Below are 25,034 nucleotides of genomic sequence, written 5' to 3' on the forward strand. Positions count from 1 at the left end.
TGCCAAGAGAGGAATGCACTTAGGCCTAGCAGGTCGACCAGAGAGCAAGCAAGGGCCTGGGACAGGTTCAAGTCCCTGTGGGCGCCAGCCGCACACAGTGTCAGAGCACTCCGGAGAGGAAAGGGGGAATGGAACCGGGGATGGGGGGTGGCACGCAGGGTCTCCTGCCTGGAAAAGGTTTGCACAGGATCTACGATCATGATAGCGAAATTGCCTGTCATTTCTTGAACACCTTCTACTCGCCAGCATCTATGCTGAGTTTTACAAACAAATGATTTCACTGAATCTGTGCGCGGTAGGTTCTCTTGGTAGCCCCTGTTTTATTAAGGAGGAAACGGAGGCCTCAGAAAGGCAGAATGACTTGCCTGACAACACAGGAAGTGGGGGAGAGAACGATCCCGATTTTCAGAGATACTAATTCCTAAGTGCAGTGACCTTCCCAATGAAACACCAGCAGGTTTGAAAACATTTATGTTAAGTCGGAGCAAACCACGCACGAGACCTATGCACGAAGGTAACATTTGCTTCTCTTTGCTGAGTGCTTGTTCTGGGCCCAGAACCTTCTACTGGCACCTCCTTTAATAACCCCTAAGAAAACCTGAAAGGTGGAGGGAAAGGAAGGAAGGTAACCCACCTAGGCCTTCCTTCCTGCTTCCCAGGCAAGCAGTGTGTCAGTGCGTTTAAGGCCAGAGTGATATGGGGGCAAGCTGAGCCCAAGCACACAGGTCCCATGACTTCTGCACCAGCCTCTGACTTCTGTTTTTACCTTCTGGTACGTATTTCTCTGAGGGGGCCTGAGATGCTTGATCTCCTGTGACAGGCCCAGATGCAAGCTCTGTTACTGTCCCATCTCACAGAGGAGAAAACTGAGTCTCAGAGAAGTGAGCCCAGGCCCAAGGCCACAGGGTGGCTCAGAAGCAGAGCGGTGGTTTCTCTTAGTTCCCTGAAGGGGGCTGACCAGGGGCGGCCTTCAAGCTGTCACTCAGACAGCCCTCCAGAGAGGAGGGAGAAGAGAGGGGAGGGGAGGAGGAGGAGATTGGAGGCTGTCCTGTGTGTCCTGAGCTCCCAGCAGATCTCGCCTGCTCTCAAGAGAGCTCCAGTGAAAGGGCCTCTCTCCTCCACGCAGGCCTGAAGGTGGCTTCCTCGGGCCTCAGGATGCAAAGGTGGGGGTTGTGGGCCATGGCGGCCTCCCTGACCCTCCTCTCTGCACAGGCCTTTCCGCAGACGGACATCAGTATCAGCCCAGGTGAGCCCCGGGGCCAGGACCCAAGCAGGTGGAGAGGAGGACACCCCACAGACACTTGAGGTTCTGTCAGTGAGGCCGCGCTGAGCCTTCTGATAGTCATTCCTGCTCCCCTCTCCCCACCCCAGGGGTGTGGTTCAGCCCACCCCACCCCAGCTCAGACCCCCAAAGTCCTGATTTTTAAATCCCAGCAGTGCATCTTAAAAACTGTGTGACCTGCCCGAATTTCTTAACCTCTCTGAGCTCAGCTTCCTTTGGAAAATGGGAGTCAGGGTAGCACCCTCTGGGGCGACTCTCCCAGGGAAGTAAGATAAAGTGGGGAAGTGCTTCATGCTTGGTGCTCGACACCACAGCAAGATCTGAAAATGGGATTTATTTTGTTAGGGATTTCTCATGGGGTGGGGGGAGTTCCCCACCCCCACCTTGGCTGTGACAGCTGTTCCCAGGGACCATTCAGACCTGCTGTTTGCTACCAGGGATTGGGCATGCCAGGGGATGCAGTTGCCCTTCTCCTGACCTCCCTGGAGGTCACTGCTTTGTGGCCCACTTCTGTGGGTTTTCTGTGTCTCCAGCAATTAGGACAGCAATTAACCAGCCTCTGGCATGTGGCCTCCCAATGTCCCTCAAGGCTTCAAAGGAGCTCAGTTTCTTCCTCTTTGCAATGCGGAGAACCAGAGACCCGGGAGCTCACTGGGAGGGACCCCCATCTGGGGGAGAGGATTCCTGAATCCTGCAGTCTGCATCCTGCCGGTCACCTCCACCCTGAGGGCTCTTGCCGAACCCTGTTTAAAACATTTAAAGTAATACTAATACCTATCTAACCAGTTAAGATCTACATAGCCCTCTCTATGTGCCAGGCATCGTTTTGAGCCCTTTCTGTGTATGGATCTATTGAACCTCCGCAGTAAGTCTATGGCAGAGATAATATTTGGTCCCCATTAATGTACAACTCATAGTGACAGGCTCGTAAGAATGCCATAAGACCCCATCATTGGGCTGTTACAGTGCTGAGGTGAAATGAAACTGTGGGGTGATAAGGTTGCCAGATAAAACACCGGATGCCCAGGTACATTTCAGAGAAATGAATTTCAAATGAACAGTCATCTTTTAGACAATCAAATATTGCGTGGGACATGGGCTTAAAGTGATTTGTTGTTTATCTGAAATTCGGATGTCCCTGGGCATCTCTCTTAAACCAGGGTGAGTGGTGATCCATCATAAACTCTCTGTCTTAGTCGGCTCGGGCTGCAACAGGAAGTTACTTCTCACAGTTTCAGGGGGCTGGGAGGCCGAGGTGCTGCCTGATTCCGTTCCCTGGTGAGGGCTCTCTTCCTGGTTTGTAGATGGCCACCTTTCTTGTTGAGTCCGCATGTAGCAGAGAGAGAAAGAGCCTGTGCCCATGCTAGTCTGTCTTCTAATCCCATCATGGTCCTCCTCATGACCTCATGGAACCCTCATTACCTCCCAAAGACCCCGCTTCCAAACACCATCACACTGGGGGGTCATGCTCCAATATATGATTCAGGAGGGGACAGAAAAATTCAGTCCATAACGGTGACTTTGCATCCTTGCTCTGAGGTCTCAGTCTCCTCATCCATGCAATGGGTGAGCAGGAGAGAAGTTGGACAAAATATCCTTAAGGTCTGCCTTGTATATCCCACAGTCTTGTCTTTCTGTCCAGTGTGTGTGGGAAGGGCCTGAGGCTGCGTTTGCATGTGGGAACAACCGGGGAGTCTTCTCCCTCACTAGATTGTGCCCGTGGCCACTCTTTCTGAGCATCAAGTGTCCTCCCCTGGAGAGTGGGATAGTAATGGCTCCTACCAAATTTTTTGGGATCTTCAATGGGATCGTGCAGATGAAGGGCTTAACACATAGCAAGTGCTTAAAGAATGAGAATTATTACTGTTAGCCCTTCTGCTACTGCAGTTGTTGGTGATATGATAGAAATGGTCAGGAGACCCAGCTCTGTCGTGACAGAAGCCTCCCTTGGAGAAAGGACCTTCCAGACGTCTCACCTCCAGCTCACCCTCCATGCCTCCCGGGGAGGGGGCTGAGATCACTTCAAACCCAGTCATCTTGGAGAGCTCAGAACTGGAGTTGGCAGGAAGGATCGGGAAATCTATTCAGTGCCCTTTCATGTTACAGTTGGAGAAATTGAGGCCTACATAGGCCAGTGACCCTGCCAAGGTCATCATCCATCCAAGAGGTAGTTCTTCTGCTCTCCGGGTTCCCATCCCAGCAGAAAGCCAGTTCAAGCCTGAGCAGACAGATCTTCTGGAGGAAGGTGACTTCAACCCAGAGGAGAATGCGTGAGTGTCTGTGTGCGCGTGTGTGTGCGTGTACACGTGTGTGTGTGCCAGAGTGTGTCTATTGATGTGTGCTTAGGGAGGGCTTCTCTAGGGTCCCGGTGGGCCTTTGCAGACCACAAAGGTAAGCCCTCCTTGTTGAGAATGAACCTCGTTTGCCTTCCTCCTCTGGATCCCAGCCTTCCCGAGCAAAGCAGAACAGAGCATTTCATCCTCATCCCAAGTCTCCCAACCTTCTGTGAATGTGTAAATAGACGCACAGAGTGCAACTCAGCCACACCTCGAGATTTGCTTTGGAAAAACAAAAAACAAAAAAACCAAAAAAAAAAAAAAACCCTTTAGACCCTTCTGAGAGACTTGGGAGAGTTTAGCCAGACTAGAGCCATTTCCCAAAACCTTTTCTGCGAACTTAGCTTTGATCGCATTGTTCAAGGGGATTCAGGAGTGTGAAGTGCTTTAGAAGAGAGCCTGGCACCTGGGAAAAGCTGCACGAAAATTTGCTATTATGATTCTTCAACCATTACCATCAAGTTTCCCTTCCTGGCTCCCGAGGCCAAGAACTCTCCACAGCAAAGGCCATTCCAGCAAGACATTTGAAGCTGGGGGTAGGGGCGGGGTGCTGCTGCTGCAGGGCCTCAGGAGATGGGCGGGGCAGGGGGGCAATCAGGCTGACTCTGCACCCCCAGCTTCAGGTGGTCCCGGGCCCGACGCGGGGCTGGATCCCAGGCCCCTGAGATCATGACCTGAGCCAAGGGCAGAAAAAAGATGTTTTCTGGAGGCACTTAGTGTTTAGGGATTCCTGAATTCATCCTGATACCACCCCCCACCCCCAACTTGCTAGATGTGATAATAAGTGACTTAACTTCTCCGAGACTCCGTTTCCTCAGCTGTGAAATGGGGATGATATTGATACCCTCCGAGGCTGGTCTCAGCAGTTACATACTCACCACTGAGTGTATGGCCGCTGTTTGGGCAATGGAAGACATGGTCCAGAGTGTTTTCCCCTTTGTATCATGTGGCCATAAGCGTGGCCCAGAGAAGGGAAAGCCAAGTTCAGCATGTGAGGACCAGGGCCACCAGCCCTGGAAACCAGAGCCAGGAGTCAGCGGTGCGGAGCACGGTCTGATGGTGAGACATGTGACCCAGGGAGGCAGTGGGAAGGAAAGGGGTGTGCTGAGGGTGACAGAGCCCTCCCAGTCGCCACCTTCCAGGACACCGAAAGACACTTCCTCCTGTGTCCTGGGACTTCTGGGGGCCAGTAGTGGGAGTGGGGTGGGGGTTGGGATGTGGACCCCCGAGCCTTCCTCACCTCCTCTCCTGGCTGGCTCTCAAGGCTGCTCTGGGCAGGAGGCAGCAGGGTAGTGCGTTTGTAGGCGGCTGGATTGGGGCCAGGGGAGCAGGCAGCCAGATTGAGTGGGAAGGTGACAATTTATTCTTTTAAAAAGAGAGAGGGAGAAAAAAAAAAAAGAGCCCTGAACTCCACTGGTGTGTTCTTTTTCTTCACAAGCTCAGAGCTCCCAAAGACTTTGACTCCCCCCAAGCTGGGAGACCTTGGTGGCCTTTCGTGCTGCTAATTGAAGTAAAAGACCTTAGCAGTTGGCCTCCTGGTTTCCAGAGCAACAAGCTCCTTTGTGCATCCCTTCCTGTCCCTACCCCTCCACCCTCCCTGTCACCTCTGGCCTCGTCTCTTGCCTTCCCCCCCTCTCAGATTCCAGCTTGGCTGAACCATTTGCAAATGTTCTCCAAATGTTCCAGTCTCTCAGACCTCAGGGCCTTTGCACCAGCTGTGTCCACACAGCACCTGAAACATTTTCTCTGACTCTTACCTTTCAAGCGTCAGATGAGACATCATCACTTCCAGGAAGCCCCCCAGATCTCCAAATCCTTAGATGACCTGTTTAGGTGCTCCTGTGGCAACTCCTTGAAATTCCCCCATCTGGGAAGGGGACTCGGGTACCCTGTCGTAATCACCCCACAGGCTCCTTGAAGAGAGGGTTGGGGCGGCCACCGGTTCAACTAGGGAGACAAAGGGGGCAAACAAATAACCAGCTTCCAGAAATTATTTGGAATAATTTCAAGGTTTTGCCTGCGTGACACACACCCACAAATGACCCATTAATGACATTCTATATCTGTGCTCATTTTTTTTAATGTCTATCTCCATTAGACTGTAAGACCCAAGAGGTCAGAGGGGGCCTCTGTATGTATGTGACTGTGTCATTGGTCCACAGTCTCTCCAGCATGTAGCCAACTAACTGCCTGAGCTCAAGAAGATCTCCAATAGGACCTCTTAATGAAAAAGAGAATGAGTGAAGGACCAGACCATCAAGACTGAGGCAAAAGAAAATGGGCTTAAATGCAGCAGGAATCCCTAAATTAGGTCTGGAGCCACACAGCCTGACTTTAAAAACTACCTCTGCTGCTTAGGAGCTGTGTGATCCTGGGCAAGTTACTCAACCTCTCTGGTTTTCGGTTTCTTCTGAAACCAAAAGTGGTTGTGGTGCCTACCTTGTAGGATGCGTGGAAGATAAATGAATTGATAGGTACAAAGAACTTGACACAAAGCTGGCTCAGGTGAAAGCTCAGTAGTGTTGGTCCTATTTGTTATATTGCCGTCATTCTCTGACTTGTGAAGCTGGAAACCTCGAGAAATCCCTTCATGAGAGAGACTCAGATTAGCCAAGGCTACTTTGGGGTTCAGGCTGATGGATGGCCTCAGAGATCCTCTTCAGTTCTCAGTTTCTCAAATCCTAGAGGCAAAGGGGGTGCGGGATACTAGGCAGGGTAGAGTTCATTATCATCTCGGTGTTACCAGGCTTTTTGCCTCCTCCTAGATCCTTCCAATTAAAGGCCTTTGCCTGCCCAGGTGGAAAAGGGAGTAATTGAGCGGTGACCTGTCACAGCCCCATTTTCTGGTATGTTTCACTCCAGGCATCCAAAATCGCCATTTGTTCAGTGGGGAAAATCAAAGGAACCAGCCGTGAGGAGGAGGGAGCTTGTTTTCCACATGGAGACTTGATTTAAAATATCCACCAGGCTTTAGGACCCAGGAGAAGCCTTTGGGCCTTGGGGAAAGGGGAGCAAGGGCCCTAGCCCCCTCCTTTCCCCTTCCAGCCCCTGTCTCTTTCTATGTAAAATGTAGTGCCACAAAGTCCCCAAAAAGAGCTCAGCAATACCCAGCATTGCCAGAAGGGACAAGTCAGGACTGCTTGGGGAAGGGCTGGTTTTGGTCAAATGAGAGAGCCCAGTGGCTGTGGTCAGTGATGGGAAGCTTGGAAGCTGTCTACTTAGCATAGCTCTCAATGAAAACAATGGACTCTTCCTTTCCCCAAATAAATGCACAGAGGTACATGCCTGTGCACAGGCACACATACACACTTTTGATTTTGCATTGAATTTCAGGGGATTCGCTGGATCCCTGAAGCCCCATCAGCCCTGGTTATGAACGCCCGAGCTAGTCACTAAAAATCATACTGTCACAAAGCAATCCATACATGCCATACATTCGCAAGTTCCAATGAGTTGGTCTACCAACCTCATGAAGTAGGTGCTAAAAGACTGTGACCCATTTTCATCCCTGTTGATTTCCCATGATGAAACATCCTGCAGACTTTAAGTTCAAAGACTTTGGTGTCTGGAGGCTGAGTTCTAATCCCTATCTGCCACTGACTAGCAGGATGACCTTGGGCAAGTCATTTGGCCTGTCTAAGCCTCGGTTTCCCTGTGTTTGGCACATCACAGAGGCTCCGTGAATGTTGTCTACTACTTAATTATTAAAGAGCTCAACCAGCTCTTCCAGTGGCTGGAAAGGCGAAGATCCCACCTCCTTGGGGGACCACAAAGGGACCCCAAAGATTAGCCAGTTCGACAGCTGAGAAGGGAAAGAATGTACCATTGTCACAAGGCATGTCCAGCCTAGAGTTCCCGGCTGGGACCCCCCCCCTCCAGATCCCAATCCAGCAGATTTCACCACTGCCCACAGCCGCGGGGGAGCCACCCATCATTGTTCAAGGAAGGTTCTCAGAATGCCTTCCTCCCCACCCCTCCACCCCACCCCCCCTGCCCCCAGCCAGTCATCTTGAGTGGTTTCCAAAACGAGTGTCTTCTAAGAAGCCTTCTAGGGCGCTGACGCTTGGGAGAACTTTATTGTCTCAATCATGGATTTCCCATGCATTCTTCTTTTCAGAATTAAGAACACATCCTGAACCCCAGTAGTTCAGTGGGCTTCCAGATATAAATAGTTCGATGGGCTCTCGTTTGTCAATAAACACATGGAAAAATCTCCACGCTCACCAAAGAGCCCAGAATTGCAAATTGAAATGAGATACCATTTTTTGCTTATAAAATTTGCAAAGATGGCCGTGAAAGTGGTAACACTCAGCGCTGGCAAGGGCACTGTGAGATGGGCACTCTCAGGCATTGCCGTGGGAGTATAAATTGCTTTCGGGAGGCAATTTAGCAAATTGTATCAAAGCCTTAAAAATCTCTCCTCGGAAAATCAACAGAAATGCCGAAAAAGCTTGATGCACAAGGGCTGTTCATCTCAGCATTGGGTGTAATTGTTTTTTAAAAGGGGAACCAGTCTAATTATCCACAAATAGGGAAATGATTAAATAAACTGGGACGGGGGGAGCCACTCAGTGGAGGATTCAAGAGCTATTTCAAACAATGTTTACAAAAATTTATAATGACATGGGGGAAATATATTCTCATTTTTGGAACTTGGAATACTCACAGGTATGTAAAGTACAATGTAATAACTGAATTTTTACAAATCATTGCATTTGAGCATGACATGAAGAAAAATACGCCAGAGCAGTCACATTTTTCCAGGTGTTCTATAAGGAGCATGTATTACTTTTGCCTTTTGGTAAATGTTAGGTATGCACGTGTTCTCCGGACCTCAAGTGTAGAATTTTTACTAATCATAATGGGCCATGTTTTTGGTTTTTTTTTTTTTTAAGGTTTACATTTACCTTTATTTTATTTTTTTTAAAGATTTTACTTTCAAAGATTTTATTTATTTATTTGACAGACAGAGATCACAAGTAGGCAGAGAGGCAGGCAGGGTAGGGGGAAGCAGGCTCCATGCTGAGCAGAGAGCCCAACGTGGGGCTCGATCCCAGGACCCTGGGACCATGACCCAAGCCGAAGGCAGAGGCTTTAACTCACTGAGCCACCCAGGCGCCCCTGGGCCATGTTTTATGTTCATTCTTGGAAAGATGCCCTAAGCTATAGGTACAATGTTTGCACAGTGCCCACCCTCCTGCCCGTCTGTTTTCTTCTGCCCACAGCCATGCCCGAGCTGCCCCGGGCTTCCCTGTGCCCACTGTTCTGGATGGAGTTCAAAGGCCACTGCTATAGATTTTTCCCTCTCAATAAGACTTGGGCCGAGGCTGACTTCTACTGCTCTGAGTTCTCCATTGGCAGGAAGTCTGCCAAACTGGCTTCCATCCACAGGTGAGTAGATGTCTGTCCCCCATGACTCAACCAGGCACCCCCTTTGGAAAGGGGAGTGAAAAATGGCAATTCTTACTGGTGTTTCTCTTGCATTATTCTTGCTAACTTTGATCCAGCCCGAATTCTCATCGAAGAGGGTCGAGCCCAATTTCTCACTGAAATAGTAGAAGGCAAAGCCTTGAGCCTGGGTGGCAAAAAGCAATCTACTGGATCCATCTTTTTAAGTGCTGATTTTGTGCAGAGGGCTTGACCCTGTGATACAACTCATGTAACATACAGACAAAGACTATAATATGAGGAATAATAATTGACATTTGTTTTCTCGGTATCTGTATATATCGGCGCACTGAAGCTCCCTCAAATCGTATGAGGGAGCTATCTTCATTGTACACACACACAACTTGATCCTCCCGAAACATAGCTTGCTCAAAGTTAGCTAGCTGTAAAGTGGTGGGGCTGGGATTTGAACCCGAAACGCCGAATTCCATAGCCCCCGCCCCACCAAGACCTCCTTCCACATTCTTCTGTGTCTCCCAAGCCCCAGCCACATGGACCGTCTCAGAGTTCTCCAGTCTGGTCCAGCCCTTTCGCTCCTCTTTACCTTCGCACATTCTGTTCCCTCAGCTGGGAATTCCTATCCCCATCTTCTCCTGTCTTCACTGAGGTCACCTTGACTGCATGGCACCCTAGCTGCACTCACTGACCACCTCTCCTAAAGCACTTTTCTCCTCACCCTATGATGACGGGTTTTCACCTCAGACGTCCTCGAGGTGTGTGGGTTCCTTGAAGCCAAGTAGACCACGTCCCACTGGCACCCAAACTACAACATCACAACCCTGCTTCTGTCTTTCAAGACTCTCAGAGACCTGAAGTCAGAAAGACAGTTGGTTCTTTTAGGGCCGCCGAATTTTGGTAAGAACAGGGAAGGGGTCCTCTGTCTTAGTCTGTAAGCGAATCCTCCATGTTTTCATCCCGCCGATATGGAGATGCCTGCGTATCTGCCCTATGTCTGCTCAGTGGCACTGAAGAACGTACTGAGGCAGTCGGGTCTGTCAGGAGAACAGGAACCGCTACTAATAGTCAACAGAGAATTTAATACACACGAGTACTGGAATCTAAGAACTTAAGGAGGCAGTAGTGAGGCAGTCTAGAGATTCACCAAGGCGGGAAACCAATCCTGCCCATAAGAGGAAGGCAGACCCGTCTAGGGGAGCTGGAGCTACCGAGGTGGGGCAGCCCCTGCCAGTGACTCCCGAGGCTGAGGGAGAGACAAATGGCCTGGCTTCTCTCCCCGCCCCCCATCATCTGTGCTTCCCCCCCGCGGGCAGGGCAGCTGACAAGAAAACCGGGGAAGAGTGGTCTTCGGGGCAAATCCCCGAGCAGAGAACAGAACCCAGGATGGATCAAAGACGTTCTCAAAACCTGTGAGCCTTTGGAAGGAGCATGAGATCCAGGCGATGAAGGGTAAATTTTAAAATGATTCTAGGGGCGCCTGGGTGGCTCAGTCGGTTAAGCGTCCGACTCTTGATTTCAGCTCAGGTCATGATCTCAGGGTCATGAGATCGAGCCCCACGCTCAGTGCAGAGCCTGCTTAAGATTCTGTCCCTTCTTCTCCTCTGCCCCTACACCCCCCACCCCAGCTCACCCCAGCTCTCTCTCTTAAAAAAAAAAAATTCTAAATGAAGATTTCCCTTTAGCCAGCCCACAGGAAGGGTAGCTCAGCCTGCTCATGGTGCTTGTAACCTCAACCTTGGTTAGCTGGGCGTCAGAAAGGATTCCAGGCAAACTGGAAGGCTTCCGGCAACCTCTGATCCAGTTCCTGTTCTTCCCTGCCTCGATTTACCTTCTTCCTGTCTTCTCAACTCCTAACGCCCCTCCCTGCCTTTCTTATACTAATATTCTCTCCCTTTCCTCTCCTTTACAGGTAGTTTTCCATGTTGGCATATAATACTTTTCTGGAAACATGTAGGAAAGTTAAATTCATTGACAAATTCATAAATACATAAATAAATTCATAAATACATAAATTCATAAATACATGAAGTTCAGTTGGCATGAAGCTAGACACCATTATAAAGTCCTTAATGACATCTTGTCTTTGAGACATAGCCCAGTATTTCTGGTGTTGTCTTCATGCTTTTTCAGTTTTTTTCTTTCATAATTACTCACACAATCAGCTTATGTCTGTGGAGCGTCTGATTGAAGCTTAAGATCCTCATACTTTCTGCTTACCTAATAATTTCCATCTTCATTTCAAGCAACAGCTGAATCGAATTAAGTTCATCTGATACACACTCCTTATTACTCACAGTAGCACCTTGAGCTTCTCTCTGTTCCTGTTATTTTTGACCAGATATGGGGGAAATGCAATAAAATATTGAAATAGTTTCCCAAGCAGGTGTTGTTGAACAAAGATGGCAAAATCGCTAAAAGTGACCGGGCAGCCTCTCCACCAGATGGCTGCCCGAAATGTATGTTCGTTCAGCAGTCAGTGTAGCCAAGTTGGGCATGAGAGAGACATTGGGGGATGCCAGCGCTTACCCATCTGGGTAGGACCAAGGTCAGCGACCCATTGGGCTGAAGAACACTATGTCGCCAGAAACTGGATCCTTCCCCGGGTCAGACCACACACTCTTGGAACTTTGATATTGACTAGAGCCTGCTATTGGCATGAGAGAAGGTGTCAGATACAAATAAGACTTGATGATGGTCTATGTGGTCCTTGTGGCCCATTTGGGAAGACGGGACCTTAAGAAACAGAGAACTAAACCAACCAGCCTGCCCCTAGGAGATCAGAAGTGGGAGCTCCAGGTGGTCCAAGAGTGGATACGGGGTGCTCACGGAAGGCTTCCTGGAAGAGTTGGTCCTGGGTCAAGACCTTGAAGAATTTAGGAAGCTTAAGGAATGGGAACAGCAGATATTCCAGATGGTGAAGCCGTTGGGAGATGTGATGCACATTAAGGGACTAAAGTCAGACATTCCTGGACTAGTCCCAACTCCATCGCTTCCTCCGCTCACGATCTGACCAAGGAGACCAAGCCTCTGAAGCCCTTCCAGTTAGCTGGGATGAGTGCTCAACAGTGGGGGCTGTTAATGGTTTCTTTTATTATGATCCTCGGCATCTCAGGGGGTCAGTTCTTACTTAGCATTCCCATGTCCCTCATCTTTCCTAGGGCACTTAAGTCCTGCCTCAATCACCCTCTTTCCCTTCCGTTTCCTCCAGTAGTATCAGCGTTAGTCCCTTCAGGCTGCTCTTACCACAAACTACAGACAGGGGGGCTGATAAGCCACAGAAACTTATTTCTCCCAGGTCTGGTAGCTGGAAGTCCAAGATCAAGGTGCCAGCATGGTTGAGTTCTTGGTGAAAGCCCGCTCCCTGGTTCACAAATGGCCCATCTTCCTGCTGCGTCCTCCCATGGCAGAAGGAGCGAGAGCGCTCTACGACATGTCTTTTATCAAAGCACCTCCCACTTAAGGACCTCCCAAATGTCCCACCTCCTAATATGATCACATGGGCATTAAGATTCCAACATAGGAGCTTTGTGGGGACAGAAATGTTCAAACCATAGCAGAAGGCATTGGTGTCTCCTTGGAGATTCTCACCTCCTTTTTTCAAGGAGCTTATAAAAGAATTCACCTAACAAAAGAAATCAGTGAAAGACACTGAAGATGATCTGCTGCCAAAAACAGCAAAGAAATGGAGATGGGTGGATAGAGAGAGAGAGAGAGAGACATACAGAGACTTCCACTCGATCATTAACGTGTTTCCTGAGTACTGTGTGGTGTGTTTGGCACCCGTGAACTCACTGAATCCTTCCATCAGAATGGTACTGGGGCAGACCCTTCTGGTTGCTCACTCCACAGCCATGACTAATCCCTTTGCCTGTTGCCTGCGTAAGAAGTTAGGAAAGCTAGATTTCACTTTCCATCCTCCTCTGCAGCTCCCAACTGGCCATAAAACCCAGTTCGGCCAATTGAATGTTAGGGGAAGTTTGTAAGGGGCATCTTGGAAGTACTCTCCTCCCTGACGAATGGACACAGGCATGTGGAAAGGGCCCAGTTTCCATCACTGCCTTTCCTTCTTGGGCTGTAGTCATGTGGGGACATGGTACTTGGAGCAGCTGCAGGAAGGCCCTAGAGGAAGACCATGGCTTACCCCAGTGCCCGGACAGGGGCGAGGCTGGACAGTGCCATTGGCCGAGCTCAGAAGGCTGGTAAGGGAGTTTCGAGCCAGTGGACAAACAACAGGCACACTCCACTCAAGTAGTTCCCACCCCCTGAGGACCAGATCCCACTGGACGAGAGACTCCCATTTTTAGCTTCCATGTGGCATTAAAAGGTAAATGTTAGTGCGTTGAAGAGGTTATGATAAAGTAATAATTATCAGCCTTGGACCTAACACCCAACAAATAACTCACTTCAGAATAGGACTATGTTGGTGTTTACCATTTAAGTTGCCACAAAGTCTATCTGCTCTCATTGGCTTTGTCTCTCATTGGCAATTGTCATTGCCGCTCTCCAAAGGCTGCCACCTTGTCTGAAATGCCCACTATGAAATTACTTTTGTCTTGAGCCATTGGTAGCAAATCAAGGCAGACACGTTTATTCTTCTTAATTTTGCAATTGTGGGAGAAATTACTAGTCCATTCCAGAAGCACTCAGACTTCCGGCACTCTGAATCTTTCTTTCTTTTTTTTTTTAATTTTATTTATTTTATTATTTGACAGAGATCACAATTAGGCAGAGAGGCAGGCAGAGAGAGATGAAGGGAAGCAGGCTCCCCGCTGAGCAGAGAGCCCGACGCGGGGCTCGATCCCAGGACCCTGGGGTCATGACCTGAGCCGAAGGCAGAGGCTTTAACCCACTGAGCCACCCAGGCACCCCACTCTGAATCTTTCTTGACACGGTTCTCCAGGCAGTCAAATTCAGGGAGTTGCTTAATAGATCCCATTGTGATCTAAATCTTTGTGTCTCTCCCAAATTCACATGTTGATACCTAACCCCCAGTGTGATGGTTTTGGGAGGTGGAGCCTTTGGGAGGTGATTTGTTCATGAGGGTGAAGCCCTCATGGATGGGATTAGTGCCCTTCTGCCAGAGATCCCCCCCCACCCCGCAGAGCTCCCTAGCCCCTTCCCGCATGTGAGGATACAGTGAGAATCTGTGACCCCAACGATGGCCCTCCCCTCTCCGTGCTGGCCCCCTGACCTTGGACTTCCAGCCTCCAGAACTGTGAAAAATACATTTCTGTTGTTGGAAAGCCACCAGGGTATGCTATTTGGTTACAGCAGCCTAAAAAGACTAAGACACTTTCTAAAGGAGAGTGGACTGTTCACTGGAGGGCTTTGGTTTGCTGAGTGAGCTCTGTAAGTTCAAGCCCAGAGCTGAATTTTCTAGGAAAGCAGAAGATTCTGGAGATGGTATGTGAGGAAAAAAAATTAGTAGGATAAGTAAGGACTGGCAGCATAAGGAGGGCGTTTGAGAGAAAACAAAAATGTCTAGTGGAGATTTTCATTAAGTTGTTTGATGGGTTCAATTTGGCATAAGCCTCTTTCTTTCTCTTTATGATATTGTCAATAGACTCCACCTTGTTTGCTCATGCTTTTGAGGCAGATGTAAACTTTTAGGATGAATAGCCGTGCTGAGATCTGCTTTAAACTGGCAGGAATACAATCCAGAGGGGTCTATGAAAGGACCATCACGTATGAGTGATGTAATTAAAGAAGAAAAAGGCCCAGTTGCGTCATACCCTCAATTTACTGTGGTCCCAGAAGGTTAAGAAGAATTGCTTTCAGTTTTCAACTCTGTCCTATGAAAAGAGGCAAGGAGTAACCCGCTTGCCGTGTTGCTCACATTTGCAGCTGGGAAGAGAATGTCTTCGTGTATGACCTTGTGAACAGCTGTGTGCCCGGGATCCCAGCTGACGTCTGGACGGGCCTTCATGATCACAGACAGGTAAGGAAGCGATGACCCCCGGGTCCTCCTGGAAGCTCCCAGCCAAGATGCCATTTCCAGTTAGCCAGGCTTGCCCATGGAACCTGTATGCCAGGTCACTGCTCCATGCCCAACCCACGGAGAGAAATCCGACCCCAACGTGTCCCAGTTAGAATACAGCGGTGTGAACATAGTGTGGTGTGAATACTAGAATATGGTGGTGTGAGCATGATGGGAACCTAGTATGGTCAGGGAAGGCCTCTGTTTGGGTTTGAGTTCTGAAAAAAGCAGACCCAGAAATGTGATTCGATGTCCGAGAGATTTCTGAGGGGAAGGATCTGTGAAGGACAAAAAAGAGGAGGGGGCGTAATGAGGCAGGGAAGTTCTCAGGACAGCAGTGTGGGTCTGAGACCTGGGAGGAGAGTGGGGAAGGAAGAGCCTCTGATTATCGCAGAGTTCTGAGAAAGACTTGGCTAGGCCAGAGGGGAGTCCTCAGGCAGAGGAGGGCCAGGAGAGGAAGACCACACGGTGCAGAATTGGGCCAGCACTGGCTCCCCTGAGTTCTTGCTGGGTTATTGTTGGGGCAGAGCCTGGAGGAAGCCTGGTCTCACTGTGAGTGCAGGGATGGATCCCACGGGTCAGGGGAGCTGAGGCTGTCAGTCAGCCATGTTCCCTGTAGCCGGTCCTCCTAAAGGAGCTCGAAGCAGTGTCCTTCTGTGGCTGCCACAGCCTCCCTAGGTTAGAGACGTTTAAGCTACTACCTAATGGTTAAATAGGAGTCAGCCAGAGGAAAAAGCATTCCAGGTAGAGGGACCGGCATGGACAAAAGGCCTGAGGTGTGAGGGATCCTGACCCAGTTGAGGACATTGAAGACAAATGGTTCTGGAAAGCAGAGAGGGCCGGGGGTCAATGGATTCATGGCGAAGCGTTAGGCCAAAAGAGAGAGCTAACGCCAGAGCTTATGCCTGGCAATATCACCGCAGACTCCAGCTGGAAATTTTGTCCCCACACTTTCCCTGGGTGAGCTGAATACTGTCTCTGTTCTGAGAGACGTATGCTACCATCCCTGGCCCAGAGTACTGTGGGGAACCGGGCTGTGGTTCCAGCTCCCGTCCTATCGCTGACTGGCTCGTAGGAGACTTTGTGCAATTTTTTTTTTTTTTAACCTCTCTGAGCTTGTTTCCTCAGCTACAAAATGGGGAGAGTGGTAACAGTGGCTTCTTGTAGAAAGTCAATGAGCTTAGCCTGGTGCTTGGCACACTGTCCCAGCTCATTAAGCTGCTGGCAAAGGAGCAGAGGTAACCGCAGGGTCCAGACTCAAGAGAGATATATCGTTTAAATCCATAGAATTTGGCTGGCAAGAAGTGATATAGAAGTTGTAATTAAAAAAAAACAAAACAAAACACAAAATTTCTGTTCGTAATAGTGACTTTACAGTGGGATGGTGGTGAGGAGGGGTCTGCCTGGGCGGCTCAGTCGGTTAAGCATCTGACTCCTGGTTTCGGCTCAGGTCATGAGCTCAGGATCATGAGATCAAGCCCCAGGTCAGGCTCCGTGCTCATCGGGGAGTCTGCTTGAAGATTCTCTCTCTCCCTCTTCCCCTCCCCTCACTGTGTGCATGTGCTTTCATGCTCTCTCTCTCTCTCAAATAAATAAATAAATGATAAAGTAAAGCGGGATTAGAGGGGTGTCTGGCTGGCTCAGTCAGAAGAGCATGTGACTCTCGATCTTGAGGTCGTGAGTTCAAGCCCCTTGTCGGGCATAGAGAGTACTTAAATAAATAAGCAAACAAACAAACTTTAAAAATATATATATAATAAAATGGAATGACAAATACACTTAGTTGGGGTTTAAGGAACTTGTATCCCAAGATTTAAGAATCATAGCTACAAACAGTAGAGTCAAAGGGCCTGTGTTTTCAACTTCTCGGGGCTGGGCACTGCGAGCCCTTTGCGCCGCTTTATGTCGTCAGTCCTCACAGTAGCTTTCTGGGGGAGACAGCCCCGTTGTAAAGGTGCAGAGAGGGCCCCAAGAGGTTAAGTCCCTTGTCCAGCCTGCGGGGGAAGTGGGTAGAGCCCAAACGGCAGGCTCGAGCCTCTCGCTCAGAGGCGGCATGCTATTTCCATTATCTGACGCCCCCTCCGTAATCATCAGTGCTTCGGGGGAGACTTTTCTCAGAGCCTGAATAAATGCAGAAACGGCTTGTGTTCCAGAACACTGCAAAGACGTGGTTCTCGCCCCAGTTAATTTGCACATTTATTTTAACACCAATCAAATTCCCAACAGGCGTTTTCTTATAATTGGACAGAGCGGTCCCACCTCGGGCGAGAAAAAACACACACTATGTGGACAAAAGGAAAGAAATGAAGGGTGACCCCCGTCCGCTGGTAAATTAAAAAAATAAGAAATTTGAAAAAGTGGAGCAGGTGAGGTCTTGGGTACCGCAGTCAAGATGTGGGGTTTGAATCCCAGCAGGACCGCCGTATGAGCTGTGTGAATTTGGCTAGACCAGTCTGGGTCTCGGTTTCCTCATCTGTGAAAGGGGGATGGGGATGCCCACTCGGAGGACAGTGCCTGGCGTGGCACCTAATAAGGCTTCAGCAAACCTGGTAGCCGTAACAGTATCCCACATCCCCGTGAGGACGTCTGTGCTGCTCCACGAGGAGGTGTTAGAACGTCGTCCCTGAGCTGGGGCTGGCGCTAATGCCAGATCTTTCTTTCACCGGCTTTCCTCCTCGACGGCGGATGGGTGTGCCCAGGAAGGGCAGTTTGAATGGACCGACGGCTCCCCCTACGACTACAGCTACTGGGACGGGAGCCAGCCGGATGATGGCATGCATGCGGACCCGGAAGAGGACTGCGTGCAGATATGGTACCGGCCCACCAGCGGTGGGTGCCCCTGAGATCAGGACTCTCGCAGGGGCGCTGGGGAGGGACCACGGACGGACGGCAGGAAGACTAGCGAATTGGGTCGCTGGATAGATTTAACAGTACATAGTGGTGCAGTGTTGCATGGAAAGGTATTAGTGGCAGAAGCGTGGGGGCGGGTCAGAGGAAGGATTTGTACAAAGATCAGTCAAAGGCCGGTGATTCTGTGTCTGCTCACCGATGCACCCAAGTGTCAGCCCCCTACCCCAGGCTCCTGAGTGCTAGAACGGAGGCGTGCTGGAGCAGCACCCGGGGGTAAGCAGCGAGAAGAATACACACCTGGGTTCGAGCCCTGGCCCTGCTGCTTTCTAGCTCTGTCCTTGTGGGGAATTACTTATTCTCTCTGACATTCCGTTTCCTCTTCTGTAGAATGGATTTAGTAATCGTTCCAACCCACAGGGCAGACCTGAAGGTTCTAGGAGGTAGAGTTGGTCCAGCACAGCTCCACGCCTTCCAAATCGTGTGGCCCAAAGTGAATGCCTTAACCTCTTGGTGCCTCAGTGGCTGCATCTGCAAAATGGGTTCATGATACTTAACTCAAAGGGTTGCTGTGAAGAAGAAAGAAGCTCATGTACATCAAGTGGCCACAGTAGCCCCCAAGGGGTATCATCAATCACCGCCATCAGCATTAGCAATATCATCACTCTTCACACCAGTCTCAAGAAGTAAAAACTATTAATATTCTCATTTAGCAGAAGAAGAAACGGAAGCTCAGAGAACTTAAGTGATTTGCTCATGGTCACACAGCAAGTAGTGAAACAGATTTCAAAAAAAACCTACCAAAGTCCAGAGTCAAGCACTCAACTGCTACTTCCTCTGTGCTCCTTTTCCTTTTCCTGATTAGAGGAAGGAGGGATGGAATGGGGACTCCTGGGAGCCAGAGCTGGGCCAAGCCTCTGCATGAAGTTTGTCCTGCCCCATGCACAGTGGCAAGTCAAGATCAGCCTTGTGAGAGAGAGAGGCTGGACAGCAGCCTCATCAAGCATCAGCAAGAAAGGGGTGCCAGTGCAGACATGAGGCCACTGGAGAGGGCTTTTACTCCAGTGGGGTGGTGAGGTGACTTTTACTGTGGTAGGTGGACCCTCACCCAGATTTCTCTGCTTCTTCCCACCGCAGCTCTGAGGTCATGGAATGATAACACCTGCAACCACGAGTTCCCCTTTGTCTGCAAGATCGCGTCTCTAACCATTCACTGATCCGGTCTTGCCCCCTCCCAGGGAGCCCAACTCCAGCGCCGTCTTATAGCTGTACCGAGTGTAGATCCGACCCTCAATAAATGTGAAACACAGGGGAGATAAAGCTCCCAGGCAGAGATTTTAAATAAGCAAGTCTTAATGCTACAGAGTGGTTATTTGGTCATAAGTGACAGGAAACACAACCTAAACTGGCTTAATAAATAAAAGGGGATGGTGGATTTCCTGCTCTAAGTAACAGAAGTCCAAGGTTGTTCTAGATTCAGAGTTGAATTTCATTGGCCTGGATCAGTCACATTCCACTTTGGCATATGTCGTTGGCTAGACCCCACTTAGATGCCCATCTCTGGGGCAGAAAGGGATGGGCGTCAATATCCTCTGAACCACGTGGGCCCAAAGAGGTGGGCAGTTCCCGAGGGAAACACATCAACAGATTTATACATGGCTGGTGGGAATATAAGATGGTGAAGCCATTCTGGAAAATAGTATGGTGCTCCCTCAAGAAGTTCAACATAGAATGACCCAGCAATGCTAATTCTGGTGTATACTGTGAGGGGTCATTGCAGCATTATTCGGAATGGTCCCCAAAGTGGAAACATCTTTGGGGGTACCACTCAGATGACCTCATCCCATGGGTCAGGGTCCCCACCAGGTCCCTGACTATAGTATAATGCATTCCTTCCTGGGGACCTACACTGTCTTTGAAGTTTGGTCACTCTGAGTCCTGGCCTTGGTCTGCCCTCCTGCCATCTTCTTTGTCTCCCATCGAAGAGGCTCTCTGGCATTCACTCCTAGAGCAAGGGCCTGTTACTCGTCCTTGATTGATAAGTATCCTTACTTATCAATAGAACAGTAGAACGTCAATGCCTTGTAGCAAGAGCCATCCAATCCGCTTATGCTTATGCATACTATTTTCTCTGTTCATCGATTACCCGATCCATGGCTTCTGCTGGTGCGTTCCCTCCCCCCAGGATACCCTCCCAGCTCACTCCAGAGGGTTTGAACCACCTTGTGCCAGGGACTGTGCTCCACCCACCAGGACCGATTGCCAGCCTGGAGGCAGTCCATCCAGCTCCTCAGCCCTCCAGTGTTACCTGCTTCTTCATACCACTCCCCGTATCAGTGGTTCGCGACTGGGTGTTCCGGTAGCAGTCGCTGAGATGAAGTTTGGCGTAGATATCGTTTAGGGATCAATTCCTGTGAAGGGAGAGCGGAGGAAGAAGTGGAACGGGGGTGTGACCTGGCAGATTATCAGCCAACCCAGTAGGAGATGCAAGAGAAAGAAATACTGCCATCAGAGTGGACCACATGGGGCGGAAAGGGCCAGATCTTAGACCCAAACTTTATGCAGTGGGTGACGCAGTCTTCCCCAGAAAGGATGTGATTTCTCCAGAGCTGATACTGACCCTGAAGGAGCTGACGGTTGAAAGCTCTCTGCTGTCTTCCTGGAAGGAGGATCTGGGTGGTGCAACTCCATGTTACCACAACTGGAATCAAAAAGACCTAGGCTGGGGGCGCCTGGGTGGCTCAGTTGGTTAAGCAGTGAACTCTTGGTTTCGGCTCAGGTCATGATCTCAGGGTCATGGGATCAAGCCCCGAGTCAGGCTCTGTGCTGAGTGTGGAGCCTGCTTAAGATTCTCTTTCTCTTCTCCCTTTGCCCCCGCCCAATAATAAATCTTAAAAAAAAAAAAAATTGGTTCAAATCCCACCACTGCAGCTTACCACGTGACCTTTTGAAAGTGGCTTAACCTCTCTGAGTTTCAGTTTCCTCACTTACAGAATGGAGATGCATTCCCCTCCAGCTCTGACTGTGATTTATCAGACAGCTCTGGGGAACAAGGACCTCTGCATAGGGGACTTTTCCCGAAAACTGAAACTCATTCCCCAAGCATCACAACTATCTCTATTTTTTCTACTTCGGGTGGCAATCTTTTTAAACCACGTATACATTTCCCTGCTTCCCTAAACAGATGATATTCAACAAGATTAGTCTTTTCTCGATGATTCAGGGTCATGTGCGCTTCATCTACTTCAGGTATTTTTGTCGCCTGTCATCATATCTGGGTGTCACTGTGCCAGTCTCTGACAGCCCACAGAATCTCCCATCTTTTCTAGACTGTTGCTGCTGAGATGCTGTGGGCAGGGAAGCCAGGCAACCAAGCCTGAGAATAATCTGTGAAAAAGAGAGGGAGAGAGAGGGTGGGGGGAGAGTGGGGGACATAGATCGATGATGGATGCACGCATGCACAGATGTAGGGAGGCTTGGATGGGTGGGTGATGCATGGATGGATAGATCATGTGTGGATGGATGCATGGATGATGTGTGGGTGGATGGATGGATAATGCGTGGATGGATGGATGGATGGATGGATGGATGGATGCATGGTTGGATAGATGAATAGATGGATGGATGATGCATGGGTGCATGCATGAGTAGATGGACAGATGGTTAGATGGGTGGATGGATGATTCATGGATGGATGATGCATGGATGGATGGATGGATGATGCATGGATGGATGATGCATGGATGGATGATGCATGGATGGATGGATGATGCATGGATGGATGATGCATGGATGGATGGATGGATGATGCATGGATGCATGCATGGGTACATGGACACATGGGTAGATGGGTAGATGGATGATGCATGGGTGGATGCATGAGTAGATAGATAGATGGTTAGATGGGTAGATAGATTATGCATGGATGGATGGATGGATGGATAGTGCATGGATGGATGCTTGCATGCATGGGTAGGTGGATGGTTGGTTGGATGGATGATGCATGGATAGATGAATAGATGGATGAATGATGCATGGATGGATGGGTGGTTGGATGGATGATGCATGGATAGATGAATAGATGGATGGATGATGCATGGATGGATGGGTGGTTGGATGGATGATGCATGGATAGATGAATAGATGGATGGATGATGCATGGATGCATGCATGGGTGTGTGGACACATGGTTAGATGGGTAGATGGATGGATGCATGGATGGATAGAGGAAAGGGTGGAAACAATCAAGAGATATTTTTAGAGAGACCTAGATGATATATAGATGGACAGACAAACAGGGAGGCTGGGGCTCATGACAGTAAATACATATCAGCCATACAATCATCACAAATGAAGCATACGATCCCAACATGTAGACATATCAACATGTATTTAACAGTCCTTCTATTGTTAGTCTTTTCAGGGCCATCCGGTTTTTCATGATTACAAATAGTACAGTGCTAATCATCTGTGCATACACGTTCAATTATTTTCTTGGGGATATATTCCTAGAAGTGGAATTACCAGTTCAAAGTGTAAGCACATTTAGAAAATAGGAATTCTTTTCTATTACAAAAATATGCATGTGGACTGCAGAAACATCTATAAAGTGTCTTATGTGTATCTCCCATAATCCCACCAGCCAGAATTAACCACTGCTGACCTTTTAATAGTGTTTTCTGGGCATGTGTACCCTGAGCACTGTGAGAATGCACCTCGAGGGCCTCCTACTCCAAGGGACAAAATTGACTGAGGGTCCTGGCTTTTGTGGGTGAAATCCATCATTTTGTTTGCTCGCAGGCCTTACTTCCCACAGGCTGCTCTCAGGCCATGACTAAGTGAGGCAGTCTTGTTCCTGGGGGGTGGCATTCCCTTGGTAGTGGACTTTGGGTCAGGGATACCCCGATGGCCTTGCTGAACTTGACTGAGACTACAGGCCAGTCTAGGAAGCCTCCACCTTCTGTCCTTCACTAGAGGGCCAGACTTGCATCACAGGCTGTGCCTCTCCCAGCTTTCCCTGATTCCCTCCATATTTTCTTCACAAAGGCGTTTCCTCTAATAAAATCCTTTGCACATATAATCCATCCTTGCGTCTGCTTCTCAGAGGACCCAGATTAACACAGAAACACCTACAATATAATGAGACATTCCCACAACAGCCCATACTAACTTATACTCATATGTACAGTATACAAAAGCTCTTCTTCACCTGTGCTTTTGCCAACACATTGGTCCCTACCTTCAGACTGAGCCCCGGTGAGCAGATGGATACTCCTTCTGCTCCCTTGGCAGTCCTCAGAGGCAAGTGCATCACTGAGACTGTTTTAATTGTTAGTGACAGAAAACCTAACCCTAACTGCCTTAAACACAAAAAGACTTTGATCTACTCGAGCTGAACAGTCCAGAGGTATCCAGCTTCAGGCTGAGCGTGATCTAGGGGCTTAAATGATATTGCCAAAGACATTTGTCTCCATGGTGGTGGCTTGATCCTGAGGCTCCAGTCTCTCCACTTGGGAAAGCAAAAATGGCCATTATAATTCTACATCTTATATCCTTCAGGAGAAAGAGGGGTGTCTCTTTCTCAGAAGCCCCGGCAAACATCTCCTTTCATATCATTGGCTATACCTGGGTTATTTGGCCAATTCAACCCATCATCATTGCCAGGAAGATAAAAGATTGGTTGCTTAAGTCAGTCAGGGTCCATGCAATCAAGCCTGAGAACAAAGACACATGGCTTTCTGGAAGGAACTGAAGGTGAGTTTTGTCAAAAACAAACAAACAAACAAACAAACAAACCCTAATGGAAGACATATTGAACACAAAATAAAATATCTCTAGTACAAGAGGGCAGCGAGGAACAAACTCTAAATTTCAAACTAGGTTGAAAACAGAAAAAGCTAACTGCAGCCTCAGGGCAGTCTTCCCAGAGAAGGACAGGACCACATCTCACTCCCGTGAAGAGTCTTTGGAGGAAGTTTTTTTTTTTCCTGTTCTCAGCTCATAAGAAGTAGGATATTCTCTGCAGAGCTGCAAAAGAGAATCAGGAACTGTATCAGCTGTCAAAATAAACACATGGGATGTCGTTAAGTGGTTTGCCCAATTCGGAGGATAATAATAATAATATTAAAAAAAGAAGAAAAAACAACAGAGAAATCAGACCTCTGTTATTCTGAAGCGAATTTCAGAGCCAACAGCTCGGCATCCGTCTTTTACGGAGGCTGTCACCAGCTGGGGAATTCTCTTGAGGAAGCCAGTCCTCAAAAATACGCCAGGTTAGAAGAATCCAGAGCTTTCTTTTCCATCCGGGTTTAACCATGTAGCACTTCTTCCTAACGTCTACTGACTGTCAGGGACCTTAGGCATGAAGTCGATGCAGTCCTCCCCATAACCCCACAACCCCACAACCCCACAACACCAGGGGCCCTGTTGAGCCTCAAGGTGAGGATCACGGGCTTGGAGTCAGATTCACGGCTCAGACCCCGGCTGCCTCATTTGCAAGACGTAACCTTGGGCAAGCTGCTTCACCTTGCCAGGCTTCCATTCGGAAATGCAAATGGGAATGCCAGTATTCCTCTGAGGCTGTGAGGTTGGAGTGAGACGCTCCACGAAGAGGGCTTACGCAGTGGCTGGCACACAGTAGACACTCAGGAAGCTTTCCCCGTCACTATGGTGATCGGTATCCCCGCTTCGTCAGCTAGGACAAGGACAGGATGCCGCCCATTTCGTACTCAACCTGGATGACTGCACCTATTGAGAAGGTCTTTGTGGCCACAGATCTCTCCTTCTGTGATCCCTAGGGGATGTCCATCCTGTAGCTCCTTCTAAAATATGATGAATTCAGCCTATTCTCTCTCGTAACCCCTAAGGCTAGCTTTGACTTGGCCAGGCACCCAGGACCAACTGCAGAAATCATGACAACACACCAATATGTTTAATATATTTATTGCCAAATGCCTTCCAGAAGGTACTACCCATTTCCACCCTAATCTAGCCAAAGATGACAAAAATAATGACATTCATTGCCGGTTCTGATTTTAAACAGTAATTCTTCGATTACCAGTGAGCGTGAGCATTTGTTTATAGTGATTGGTGCCATCTTGAATTGGGAGGAGAGATACCAGTCTTTCCAGCCCTCCTCAGCTGGGAAGTGCCCCCCTCCTGCCACCCAGGGACTATTTAATTAATA

General features: G+C 49.0%; 1 protein-coding gene across 1 annotated transcript; it reads left to right on the plus strand.

Moving 5' to 3' along the window:
* Nucleotides 1–1,155: 1,155 nt before the first annotated feature.
* On the plus strand, nt 1,156–19,118 carry CLEC19A (C-type lectin domain containing 19A). The gene is made up of 5 exons (XM_045994307.1): nt 1,156–1,246; nt 8,844–9,009; nt 14,869–14,962; nt 17,701–17,830; nt 18,986–19,118. The coding sequence occupies exons 1-5, from the start codon at nt 1,156–1,158 to the stop codon at nt 19,063–19,065; spliced, it is 561 nt and encodes a 186-aa protein (XP_045850263.1). The 3' UTR covers nt 19,066–19,118.
* The last annotated feature ends 5,916 nt before the right edge of the window (nt 19,119–25,034 follow it).

The sequence above is a fragment of the Meles meles genome, chromosome 21 (assembly GCF_922984935.1).
Source record: "Meles meles chromosome 21, mMelMel3.1 paternal haplotype, whole genome shotgun sequence".
Classification (NCBI taxonomy): domain Eukaryota; kingdom Metazoa; phylum Chordata; class Mammalia; order Carnivora; family Mustelidae; genus Meles; species Meles meles.